The sequence below is a fragment of the Narcine bancroftii genome, chromosome 7, assembly GCF_036971445.1.
Source record: "Narcine bancroftii isolate sNarBan1 chromosome 7, sNarBan1.hap1, whole genome shotgun sequence".
NCBI lineage: Eukaryota > Metazoa > Chordata > Chondrichthyes > Torpediniformes > Narcinidae > Narcine > Narcine bancroftii.
In genome coordinates this window covers 6,082,386-6,096,420 of record NC_091475.1, presented here as the reverse complement: position 1 = coordinate 6,096,420, position 14,035 = coordinate 6,082,386, and the positions used below count along the sequence as shown (strand labels likewise).

The 14,035-nt window shown below is 40.4% G+C and overlaps 1 protein-coding gene across 6 annotated transcripts in view; it reads right to left on the bottom strand.

The window, feature by feature from the left end:
* Window positions 1-14,035, bottom strand: part of LOC138738437 (target of Nesh-SH3-like) — a 207,561-nt gene that overhangs the window by 43,269 nt on the left and 150,257 nt on the right. For 5 of the 6 annotated variants that reach the window (XM_069888645.1, XM_069888648.1, XM_069888644.1 and 2 more), the window contains 3 exons: window positions 13,411-13,500; window positions 9,821-9,910; window positions 8,969-9,058 (listed from right to left, as the gene is read on the bottom strand). In XM_069888645.1, coding sequence (XP_069744746.1) covers window positions 8,969-9,058; window positions 9,821-9,910; window positions 13,411-13,500 — 270 coding nt within the window. The remainder of the gene's footprint in view (window positions 1-8,968; window positions 9,059-9,820; window positions 9,911-13,410; window positions 13,501-14,035) is intronic. The other variant, XM_069888647.1, reaches the window with a different exon arrangement.

Below are 14,035 nucleotides of genomic sequence, written 5' to 3'. Positions count from 1 at the left end.
GCACCAGCATCTCTAACCCCGCAGAACCCCGAGAAAATTGAGCATGTCAGCCACATCCCTCTACTACTTCTACAAGTGCACCATTGAAAGCATCCTATCAAGCTCAGCACCTCCTCGGATGGGAACTGCTCCACTCAAAACTGAAGGAAACAACAGAGGATTGCGAAAGAGGCTCAGGCCATCACGCATACTCTCCTCCCCTCCATTAACTCCATCTACTACTCCCATTGCCTTGGAAAAAGCATCCAATATATTAAGCCTCAACCCATTGCAGCTACACCGTCTTCACCAGTCAGGATGAAGATTCACTTGTACGAGATCACGCACCGTTAGGTTCAAGGGAAATTTCTCTCTTGCTGTCATCAGCCTCCTGAACAACCTCCAAAATAGTAAAATTATGTTGCCTTTCTACACTATAAGACCTCAGACATAGGAGCAGAACCAGCCCATTCAGCCTATTGTCTGCCCTGCCATTTAATCATGAGCTGATCCATTTTTCTACTCGGCTCCACTGCACGGCCTTCTCCCTGCAACCTTTAATGCCTTGGCTAATCAAGAACTTATTAATCTCTGCCTTCAATACATCCAATGACCTGGCCTCCACAAACATTCCACAGATTTACCACCCACTGGCTGAAGAAATTTCTCCACGTCTTTGTTCTAAGCAGGAAACCTTCAATCTTGAAGTTGTGCCCTCTTGGCCAAGATTCTCCCACCTTGGGAAACAACATTTCTCCATCTGTCCATGCCTTTCAACATTTGAAAGGTTTCAATGAGATGACTCCACCGTTATCTTAAATTTCAACAAGGACAGACCCAACCTTACAACCTAACCCAGTTCAGAGTGACACAGAACACCAGAGAAGGGAAACATGTGAACACAAGGTGAATGATCCTGCTGTCCACATAGTAACACCCTAACCCTAACCCTTACCCAGACTCAACCTTTTTCAAAGACAACCCAAATAGAAGCCCCACAACGCCAATCCCCACAACAGACTTCCTGGGCCAGCACACTCATGACAAATTACAGGGACACCCTAACACAGACCCAAGCTTACCAAGAAACACCCCCAATAATCCTAACCCTAACACCACACAAACTGTAAAACCCTTTAATGAATGATACAGAAACCCACCGAAGAAGATAGGAGGCCAGCAGAGGCTGGAAACAGATACAGTGTAATGAAAACATGGGCCAGCACAAAGTGGCAGTTCAGAGTGACTCAGAACCCCAGAGAGGGGAAACAAGTGAACACAAGGGGCACGATTATCCCACTGCCCGCATATTGACAACCTAACCCTCTCCAACATCAACACATCCTCTTAAATGAGCCTGAAACTGCTCACAGTACTCCAAGTGAGGACTCACCAGTGCCTTATAAAGCCTCAACATCACATCCCTGTGCTTCTTGAAATGAATACCAGCCCTTTTCATCACCAACTCAACATGCAAGTTTACCTTTAGGCTATTCTGCACGAGGACTCCCAGGTCCCTTTGCATCTGGGTATTTTCTCCCCATTAAAAAAAAAGTCTGCCAGTTTTTTTTTCACCAAAGTGCATGTCCGCACCCCTTTCTGACATTTGCCACTTTCCTGCCCATTCTCATAATCTAAGTCCCTCTACTGCCTGCCTATTTCCTTAACACTACCTGTTCCTCCACCTATCTTTGATTCATCTGCAAACTTAGCCACACAGCCATTCTCTCCATAATCCAACTCATTAATATCCAACATAAAAAGAAGCGGCCCCAACACCGACCCCTGTGGAAAACTACTAGCATCTGGCAGCCAACCAGAATATGTTCCCTGTATTACAACTCTCTGCTTCCTGCCAACCAGCCAATGCTCTACCTGCGCTAGAATGTTTTCTGATACACCATGTGTATCAGACTTGTAGAGTAGTATCTGAATTATTAGTTTATTAAAGCTGCCTTATACTCGCACTGCTGTTGTGGTTATTGTCAGTACAATTTAATAAACTAATCTGTACACTAAGAGATCTTGTCTCACTGCAAGACAAACCTGGAAGGCTAGACTGTAGCTCTGGACTGTTTTATATACAAGGTCATCGGGATGACCCCTGGTGACCTAGTGGTGTAATTACATATCACCACTCTTATAAATTTCCTTATTGAAGTTTGTAGAGATGTAAGATGGCAACTGAAATGCTGGGTCATTTCAATGAAAATTAGTTCAGTTATACCTTAAAGCAACTTTTATTTATATTAACTTGATTTCACCCACAAAATACAAAGACTGCTTATTGAATACAGTACTGAATTAGGAGTTAATTAATTCTGAGAAACATGAAACAAGTTTGTAGTTTGGAGCAAGTTCCTTTAGAAGTTGAACATCCACTTTTAGATTTGCACGAGAGAAGCAGAGAATTTCATTCAAAACATATGCAAATATGGAGGTTCTAAGTTATACAAACAACATTTCACCATTTATTTGTTGTTTTGGGGAGTAAAAACTGAAAACAGATGTTTTTCATCATCGAAGTGATGGCCTCTGACTTCACCTCTGGCTTCTGATCCTCCATGGAGTTTGTCTCCTTGTGTCGACAGTACGCTGACTTAATGAAGTAGGTATCTTCTCTGCATGGCAGATAAAGATTATTAGTCTCTGGAGGAGCTCTCCACCATGCAGCAGGGACCAGGCTTGAGAGTTCACTGAAAACCAGGGTGGGGGCATTATCCCAGACTTGTCAGTTTAGAAAACAACTCCACAACCAGTTCTAGCTTGTTCAGTGTTGTGACTCACACCCAAGTGTAACAGGATCTAACTCAGAAAATAAAACGCGCTGTCCCTTCAAGCTAAATTTGATATTTAATTAATAGATGTTCTGTGGAAAATTGCTGCATTTCATGGAAGCAGAGCAAATTATTTTAAATAATAAAATAGCTCTGTGCTGTCCTTGGGAAAGCAGTGGCAAACCTGGCCTCTCCCTTTCCGTCTGCTTTTTGGGGAGAGAGCAGAACAAAACAGAGGTCAGTTGCTGAGAAAATGGCCCCTTTTTATACAGCAGCACCTGGGTCACCCTCCTGGGACCCGGGCACGATTACTGGGGCAAAGGAGCTGATGCACCTTTTAAATTTCAAGGGGAATCTACCCATTAAATCGCCAACCCGGCGACTTAAGGGGGATCCTGCCCCCGCAATGACGCATCACCGGAAGTTTAGATGCTGCTGCCCGGTGACGCGCGCATGCAAGCGCCCACATCACCTGAATAAGCGGGTTGACCATTTTCATTTTCAAATCGCCTATGGACATGACCTGGGTAAGATTAACTGAGTTCCCTGACTACCTCTGGGACCCGGTTCGATTCCGACAGGGTTGACCAGGTCGGACCCTTTCTAATTGCCATGCAACTGGGACGCTAACTGGGCAAATTGCCTGGTTAACCCCATTTTACACGGCAGTTTGAAAGGACCAAGAGTTACTAGATAAAAAATAATCTGTCCCTGTTTCAACTGCAGAAGCAAATTTTTGGCCATTTAATGTCCTGCATTGGCAGTAATTTGTAAAAAGCCGATATTCTTCATCTCTCATGAACACTGTAAGTTTGTGTATGGGTCTCTCTTACTGGTTACATGTTACACTTACCTAACAAGAATCTACCGAGGTTAATCTTAAGAATGTCAGTTGATCGAAGATGTGAGCAGGCATTCAGGGGAAAGGCTTCTCAACATCAATCACCCTTGTAAATGCTGTATACTGCTTTAAGTTTCAACACTCATTCACCAGAGAACATATTTTCTGTCACTTGAGATGTGACCATCACCACATTACTTATTGGGTCCAATGGGTGAGAATTCAAATCTATGTATACGCTGAACTGCAGAATTATAACTAGAGATAGTATAGTTCTTGCCTCATTTAATCCAAATGGTTGAGTACCAAAGCAATCACAGGATAATGAGGTGGCCAGAAATTATTTCGATTATTATTCAAGGAGGATGGGATTTTTGGAATGCATTCTTCAGGGAAGTCTGCCATCTGCCCAGATATTTTCAACTTTACTCTTAACGCAGTTACAGACACTTTCAAACTAAAAATACAAAGATAAAATATCAGTGAATATGGAATAAGAAAGAATGATGAAAATAAGTTATTCTTTCTCACTTGCTTCTGTGATTTGTTGCCAATTTGGAAATCCAGAACGGCTCATTTCAGATGATGAATGTTAAGTTCAGAACATTGGGGAGACAAAACAGCTATTTGAATTTTTATTTCCACTGACGAACACCCTCTGAAGCAGTGCTCAGCCTGTGTCAATGGACTTCCAAACAGGATTCTTGTTTTTAATCCTCGAGTCTGGATTTTTGGCACCTTTGCATGTTTAAGCATGGACTTCTTCCAATTCACCTCACTTTGTGACTATGCGTTTTACTGCCAGCCTGAATACTATGTGTACGTTTTTGACTGAGTCAATGTCTTTGGTTAAGCATTCTATAAATTTGAAAACAGGAAATAGAGTGTTGCTACAGGATTAAAATCTCTGTTCCATCGACTTCTATAGAATTAAACTTTAGATTTCGCATGGTACTATATTCCAAATTTAGCATGAGGCAAGGAGCTGAATGTGGACTTTAGGAAGGGATAACCACAGGTTATAACCTGTGATCATTAGGGGAAAGCAAAGGTAGAGAGGGTGAGCAAATTTAAATTCCTGGGAGTCACTATTTCGGAGATTCTTTCCTGGTCCAAACACAGTATAATCAATGTGGTGATACAACCACTGGCCCACACTCCTACCAGCTTTACTGCAGGGGGCAACCACTGTACCTGCAGGTAGGCAACCTGGGAGGCTGGCCCCACCTGCCCGGCTGTCAATCACTGGCCCATAAAAAGACTCCAGCTGGCCCCTTTGGGGACAGTCAGACACGTGGAGCCAGCAGTACACTGAGACTGGCGTGTACAAGTTTAAGGTATTAAAGCCTGTTGTACAGTCTGTGGACTTTGTGTCCGGAACTATTCGTGCAGCGGCGCTCAAAATCATTGCGAAGAAGGCACGTCAATGCCTCTACTTCCTTTTTTGTGGAAATTTGATACAATGTCAAAAACCGTGGCAAACTTCTACTGCTGCGTAGCGGAAAGGGTGCAGGCTTGGTAGTGCGGGCGCCAAAACCTCTGAGCAGAAAGTCCTGCAAAGCATAGTGGGCAGAGCCTAGGACGTCACAGGCAAAAACTCTCCCCACGCTTGAGAAAATCTGCAAGGGGCGCTGCTGTTGGAGAGCAGATCCACACCATATATAACCATCGGGGCCGCACCAATTTAAGCGAACTCCAATAGTTCCACCTACCTGCTCCCTGCCCATAACCCTCCAACCCCCTCACATCCATGCACTCATCCAACCTCCTCTTAAATACCACCCAGGACATGCTCTGTTCTTGCTGCTGCCATCAGAAAAGAAGTGTAGGTGTCACAAAACTCGCTCCAACAGGTTCAGGATCAGTCTCCTCAATGACAAACTCAGAGACTTATTTAAGGACTCTTACTTGGGAGATTTTTTATTGATCTCTTTTTTTTCCTGTATTGCATTAGTAAGTGGTTTATGTTTCTTTCTTTCTTTACATTTCTCTCTTTTGTATGCCTATATTTTTTTCAGTACAGTTTTTTGACCTACCGATAAGTAGAAATTCTACCTTGGCCCACAGGAAAAAAATAATCACAGGGTTCTATATGATGGCTGACAATTAATCTGAATTTTGAACACATATGTTTGAGAGAATTTATGGGGGGAGGGGGATGGGAGTTTGAGGATAGGACATCCTCACGATTGCCAAAATCAGTGTTTTAGTCCCTAGTCCACTTGTTTGTCAGGCTTCAAGGACATCTGCGATTTCCAGCTCTTGAAGTCACCTGCATTCCCCCAGTCAAATTGTAAGTAAAGGGAAATACTGTATATGGTGATAGAACCACTGAACTGTCTGTGATGGCCTGCGCCTGTCTGCATTCCTACCTGCCTGCTGCAGGGGGCCACCCATTGTACCTGGTAACCTGGGAGCTGGCTCCACCTACTCCCTGCCAATCCGGAAAGAAAAAGTTTGAAAACCACTGTTTTGATCGTACCTAATTGACTCGTTATGTGCATGGTTTCATTACTCCAAAGGAAATGGGCCAATGACAATTTTTTTCAAGCAAAATATTTCAGTAACAATTGGGTCCAGAGCAGTGATTCTCAACCATCCCTTCCCACTCACATCCCACCTTAAGCCATCCCTTACTAATCACAGAGCACCAATGGCATAGGGATTACTTAAAGTGGAATGTGAGTGGAAAGCTAAAGGTTGAGAACCACTGGTTTAGGGGGAACTTTTTCACCCAGAGAGTGGAATGAGCTGCCATCCGACGTGGTAAATGTGGGCTCACTCTTAAATTTTAAGAATAAATTGGATAGATGCATGGATGGGAGAGGTCTGGAGGGTTATGGAAAGGAAGCATGTCAGCTGAACTAGCAGAATGATGTTTTGGCCCAGACTAGAAGGGCCAAAGGGCCTGTTTTCTGTGCTGTAGTGTTCTATGGTTCTACTTGCCACAAAGATGGAAGCCAGGCCTGTTACAGTACAGACTGGTTGTACAGTCAACGGCAAATTTTGAAATCCACTTTGCTGATAGTTAAAGATTCCCCCAGAACAGTGCAGTCAGCCAACATGTTTCATCACAAGAGTCTAATACACATTTGATTGTGAACAAGGCTTCACTTTATGCTTGCTGCCCACATTTAGAAGCATGATTACAGCCCTTAGCCATTTTTACTATAGATAATCCATAACATCCAAAAGCATTTGCAGTGGTAGCTCACATGCTATTGCAGACTGCTACAGATTGAAAGAATCTCAAGTGGTGCAGTGGATTCTAGCAGAGATGCTCAAGATTGCCCGTTGTCTGATGAGGTACGGAGTGCAGAGCTCACAAAATGAGACATGCAGCAACGTCAACTCAGATTGTGGAAAAAAACCAATTGCTCTTTTCACCTGCTGGCTTTTGCATGAAATGTCGCCCTTTCTCCCAGTTCCAGGAAAGCTGCCTTATGCAACAATGGATGTCAAATAGCGAGGAGGTGTGAATATCTCCACATCCAGTCAGTAAGGGCCAGATAATAAAAGTTAATGTTTCCGATGGCCTCAGCAGCTCTGATAATATTATCCCTGCCATTCTCTGAAGCTGCAGTAATGGCTAGAACAGATGGTATATTTTAATTAATAAGTCCTTATGGAGGTCAAAAAATCTCAGAAAATATTCCACATGGACACTGAAGTTGCGTTTAAAAAATTGCTCTCTAAACATCTGTTAAATATATGACCTCCTGACAAGTCTACCAGTCGCTTAACCTGTTCTAAATTCTCTCCAGTTACTTTTTACAATTGCACATGCCATGTTGCAATTATGACAATTGCATCCAAGTGAGAGTGTAACCAGTTATTTGGAGACTAATTAACTTCAGTACTAATGCAACATTCCCTTACAATTTCTGCAACTGGAAGAGACAAGTAAACGTAAAGGTGCAGCAACATAAGCGACAGACAGCTTATGTCGCGGGGAGTGAATCATGGAAATCTGCATTCGCTATGATTATGGTTAAAAACACGCCAACATACGGGAGGAACTCAGCTGGTCTTGCAGAGTCCATGGGAGATGTATTGGCGAAATTACGGGGCCTCGGCCATTTTTCAAGGAATAAGCAAAGAACAGGAAAGGTTGGAATAGAGAGAGTGCTGGCAGGGGGAGGAGCCCAGTCCAACAAAAGCTGTCTATTCAAAGTGATAAGAAATGAGGTGAGAATTGATTTTGGCCGTGTGAAAGAAGACAGAGGGAAAAGGGAGAGAGGCGGAGCCGGGGAAAGGTGACAGGGAAGGAGCCGGCGGGGTTCAACAAAAGCCAGAGAAGTTGATGTTAATGCCATCTGGCGGGAGGGTGCCCAGACGGAAGATGATATGTTGTTCCTGCCACATGCAGGTGGTCTCAGTCTGGCAGTGCAGAAGACCGTGGAGAGGCACGTCAGCAAGGGAATTGAAATGGTCGGCCACTGGGAGATCCACACTATTGCAGCAGACGGAGCCGAGGTGCTCAACTCCTAGTCTGCACACACTCTCCTTTCCTCAGCTCTCTCTCCCCCCTTTCCCTCTGTCTGCTTTCACGCAGCCAAATTTAATTCACGTCATTCCTCATCATATCCAATTAACACCTTTTTTGGTCTGGATTCTTCCCCCAGCCAGCACTATCTCTATTCTGACCTTGCCTGTTTTATTTTGCTTCTTCTTTGAAGAAGGGCTCAGGCCCAAAACGTCAGAAATATAGCTTTATCTCCTATGGGTGCTGCAAGAATGGCTGAGTTCCTCCAGTAATTTTTTTTAAACTTTATCCTTGTAGTAAAAACCCTGGTGGAGGAATCTTATTGCTGATTTTTGTTTTGATGCATTGCTACAGAAAGGGTATCCATTTGATTATAAAAGTTCAAATCTTTGTTGCATGTTCAATCTCTTAACTTATTTTATATTTCCAAAATCCTTTCCCTGTACACCAACCAATTCAGCAAATAGCGCTTCTCACATCCCAAATGTATTCATGTTCCTACTGCAACCACCACTTATCCTCCAAAGTAGGAAAGCTTGTAGAACAGAATGAACCCCTGTTAAAATTAACCGATTAATCATGGATAAGAAAATTGCATTCCTTAAAAAAATGGAGCATTTCTTCACATGGCTAATTGTAGAATATTTCAAGGGGAAACCACTGAATTTTATTCTTCTTCATCACATTGATTTTTGTCTGCTGTGGTCAAATCCAAATACATTTACGATCAGCAATAGTGATTTAACATTTCCACAAGTTCTGTACCTAAAAAAATAGATGGGCAAGTTCAAATTTACCCCTTACTCAACAACTGCAGAGCTGAACAATTTGAAGGAGTTATCAACATGCATCACATAAAAACTCTGCTGCCAGCAATGTAATTACCTGTTTGGTCCACTTTGGCATCAGTTTCAGGAATTGGATTTGTGGCGATGATGGGAGAATTATCTGACGGAGAGTCTGACTCTGCAAGAGCTAACAAATCTGGCTGTTAGGAATGCACTTTCATTGAAAAGCAAAAGATGGATCAAAATGTGTGTTGGGAGCAAGTTTCAATTCAGAAAAGGGCGTACGTGCAAAAATAGCAGAGCTTGAAGATACAGCAACATATTTAAATATCAAGGAAGTTTGTGCAATCTTCGATGATATACAAATGAGCAATTGTTGATGTGAACATCATTTGATGAAACAAGAGTTGAGTTCGATGAAACATGCGTCCTGACAGAAGGGTGCTTCAGATGCAACAAATTAACATAGACTATTTGATACAATGAGCAAAAGTAAACTGAATTTAAAACAAACCAGAGAGCTGAGATAACAAAAGTACATCTCGCACAAAACACTGTGCTACATGCAACACGGAATGGTAAAACAGTACAAAGTTTATATCCGTGCCTTGATTGGTAACATTTCAGACATTATTCAGTATTTTTGGAAGTTGGATAGATGCACCAGATAAAAATGAGCCCAATTATAAGTTAAACTATTGGAACATATTTTCTCTGCACGAAAATAAAATACAAAAAAAAACTTTGTCCAAATCCCTTCTGGCACCTTCAACTATTCTGTTAATTATTCTGCAATTGTAATTTTTAAGTTGATAAACTGTTTTCCTTCAGGGAAAGAATACATGTATTGTAGAAGTGACATGCAAAACATAACATAGGAATGAGCAGCAAGAAATTACTAAGCAATTTTTGACATAACATTAATCCATGCTGTTGTTTATGGATATACCTGAGAGATCTTTTTCCTCAGTGCTACCCAGTGGAGATACTGGGGCTGACTGGAACACATTTGGGGTGTCAGATGAGGAAAGCCCATAGTCTGTCGAGGACAAAAACACTAAATGCAACCTTCTTTCATCTCTCATCAAATGGAATACCTGTCTCACAGGTTGGGTAGAATTTAAAAAAAAAGACTGATTGCAAATGTCTTTTGTCTCTCATGAACTGACCATGGTAATACATTCCCTGTGATGGGATTTCTTTTCTATCGGCCGAGAACATCCATGACTTCTGGCAAGACCAAGTGCTAAATTGTTAGCTCTGGGCTATTAAATATCCCCCATTCAGGATTTAAAAAAAGATGCATTTAGGTAAAAAAACTGTATTTGAATTCTATGAAATGCACAATATGGATCAGATGATCAATTTCACAACAAGCAGAAAATACAACATTTCAGGAAGTGCAAAAGGTATTAAACAAATAGAATAAAGGTACAAATCTGTAAAATGCCTGGTAACGCATTTCATGCAAGAACGGCAAAACAGATTCCAGGCAAGATAGTGTGGAATTACAATGCATTCAATATAGATAAGTGTGACATATTAATATGTAAATAGAATTTGTGACAGAATTTAGAGCATGTCATACTCAACACAAATTTCATCCTCATTCCTTGAACCTCACAGTATTGATTTGGCAATCTATTTTGCAAGCCTCAACTTCATGTGATACACTACACAGTTAACAGGTATAAAGGGAAGCAAATCCCTTGCAAGCTTTGGAACACAATGTAAAGTGACCACATCATTCTTTTCAAACAATGGCAATGGATGAGCTCCAATGCAAGATACAGTGTCCAGAGCATTTTGAAACTGTAACCATGTCCAAGGCAAACATGTTGCAGCATTGTATTTACAAGCTAACAGCTGCAAAGCTTGCAATCACTTTAAAAAAATTGCCAAGTCTTAGTTCGATTGGGTTGCAAACATTCTTTTTGCAAAATTCTTATGAAGGCAAAGTGTAATATTCTACATTGCCTTCCATCTTTACTCATGGTTGAATATTCCAGAATTTTCCATCTTAATTTAAGACTTAATATTTGCTTGAAAATGTAAAGATAATGCTATAATTTCATAAAATCACATTATAATTTCAGAAAGTATGGAAAAGTTTTGGGTTATAAAATAAGTTGGGATAAAAGTGAAATTATGCCATTACCGGGAGGTGATTATACTCAATGTCAAAGGGATACACAGTTTAAATGGCCGAAATGTATTAAATATTTAGGAATATGTATGGATATAATCTGAAGAATTTATATAAATTAAATTAGTTATCTTAGGAAGATTTGAAAAAATGGATAAATTTACCTATAACTTTAGTTGGAAGGGTGAATTATATAAAGATGAATGTAAACATATAAGGAAATTTCTATGGAAAGATAAAATGCCAAGAATTTCTACAGAGAAGTTAACGTGGAAATACAAATTTGGAGGATTACAGCTTCCTAACTTTAGAAATGATTTCCAAGTGGCACAGATGAGATTTCTCTCTTTTTTTGAAAAAAAAATTGGCATGGGTCAATATAGGAGAGAAGAATTTATAATCAAGTAGGAATCAAAACTGTTGGTTGTTGATAAAGAGACACAATTATTGAAATATTTGCCTAATGTTTGGAATAAAATAAATCATGATATTGGTGGAAGGTCCATATCACCTAAAAAGCTATTGATCCAAAATCCTCTTTTAGATTTTCAGTTCCTGAATATATAGTTTTGTAAAGGGATTGTTAAAGTTGAAGATTGTAATGAAAGAGATCAATTAAGGTTATTTGAGAAATAAATGTTATACCTCATAATACTCTTTTTTGTTATTTTCAGTTAAGAACATATCTGAGGGATAAGCTTGGACTAATTATGTTTCTGATCCATTATACTGAAGAAGAACTTCTTATTAAGAGTGGGATTGTTCAAAAATTTACTTCTTTGATATATTCCTTATTACAAGCAGAAACATCCAAATTAGGATTACATAGATCTAGACCAGTGTTTCTCAACCTTTTTCTTTCCGCTCACATACCATTAAGTATTCCCTATGCCATAAATGCTCTGTGATGAGTAAGGGATGGCTTAAGGTGGGAGGTAAATGGGAAGGGAAGGTTGAGAATCACTGCTCGAGACCCAATTGTTACTGAAATATTTTGCTTGATAAAGATGATAATTTGGCTATTTTCTTTGGAGTTATGAAACCATGCACATAACAAGTCAATGAGGTATGATGAAAACAGTGGTTTTTCAAACATTTTCTTTCCACACAGATACCGCCTTAAGCCGTCCCTTACTCATCACAGAGCATCTACGGCATAGGGAATACTTTAAGTCGTACGTGAGTGGAAAACATGAGAACCACTGATCTAGACAGAGATGGGAAACAGACTCAAATATTATAATTGATCAACAAATATGGCAAAATTTATGTAGACATTGTATGACTAATATTATTAATGTAAGATATAGATTAGTTCAATATAACTTGATACATCATCGATATCTTTCACCAAAAAAGTTGAATAGATTGAAATCAGATTTATCAGACCAATGTTTTAGGGGTGATAAAGATGCAAGATCTTTTATACATTCAACATGGTCTTTTGCATATAATTTAAAAGATAAATATTTTTTCTTTAGTAACCCTTATTTGAAAACTATTTAGAATTTGACCTCTCCGCTCTGATACCTCCTGTAGCCAAAAAGTTTAAATGTGATTGTAGTAGATGATGATCTCCTTTTTCTTTCTTTGTAGGTGGCGAAGGGAGGAGGGAGGGTATTAGTAGGGTGGTTGGGGTTTGTTTTATATATATGAATGACTAATAACATTATGTCTGTATTAAAATGTAGTAACTAATGTTATGTTATGTGATTTTAAATTTTAAATAAAATATTTTTTAAAAGAACATGGTCTTGTCCTAAAGTAAGGCCCTTTGGGCAGCTTTACGTAATTTTTTTGGGAAGAAGTTGCAGAAATTGCTTTTCCTCAATGTCCTGATTTATTCTCATTGGGAAATATTGAAGGTACAAGACCTACATTAAAACTATTAATTTAACAATTGGAATTTGTTAAATAAGCATTAGCGGTAGCAAGGAAATGTATTGCAATCACTTGGAAATCAGATACATCTCTGACTATGCCAAGGTGGCATGCTTTAGAGAAAAACAAATCACATATATTTAAGGAAGAAGTACCCACTTTTTTACCAATTTGGCACCTGTATTCCCAAATAATGGGAGTAAATGTGTAGTGATATCCTTCTTATCCCTCCCTAGTCCTACAGAATTCTCCTCTCCTCTCCTCTCCTCTGGTGATTTGGCATCTTTCTCTGCAATCCAAAGATCTCTTTTCTTTCTCTTTTTATACCTATAAAGTTATTTTTTTTTCCATTTTGCATTTTGTTTCTTTTTGAGGGGGGTGGGGTGGGAAGGAGGGACTTCTTGGGGTGGGGTGAAAACCATCATGTACATCATCAATTTGATTTTTGATATCTGCATTATTATAACATATGGAATTTTAACACAACGCCAACACGTGCCAGGGACAATTACCTGCCAAATCCTCGACCTCTGTGTTATCATGTGCAGATTTTTGGCTTTGACTGAATACATTTGGCGTGCCTTGGATTGGCAGTTTATGATCTATAAGGAGTAAAAATAAAACAAAGTTCACACCAGCAATTCTTCCTTATTGGTCCACAGGACGCACAGATACTTGGTCATGGAGCAGGGGTGGCAAGGAAAACGTTTGGGATGGGGGAAGAAATGACATGCAGAAGTGCGGCATAGACTGAACCTCACAGCTGGATACTGGTGGGCATCATAAATATGACTGGGGCGTAGGGGGAAAGTGGTTGGTGCCAAGATGTTGGAGAGGAGCAAAAATCACGAGAAGATAGGATTGGAAGGGGAGGTTCAAGTTGGCATGTTTGAGGCCTTGTACTCAAGGTACTGTTGAGAGAGCAGGTCCAGGGTAGTATTTCATGGGAACAGGTGGTGGGGGTAGGTGGTAGTATTTCATGGGAACAGGTGGTGGGGGTAGGTGGATGATAAATTACCCATCCAGCACTGTGGTAGAAAGATCACATTGTCTCAGGGACTTCTGACAAAGGGTGATGACATTTCAGTTTTCCGGCAACGCACCCAAAGGAGTATTGCATCCTCCAGCATACCCAAA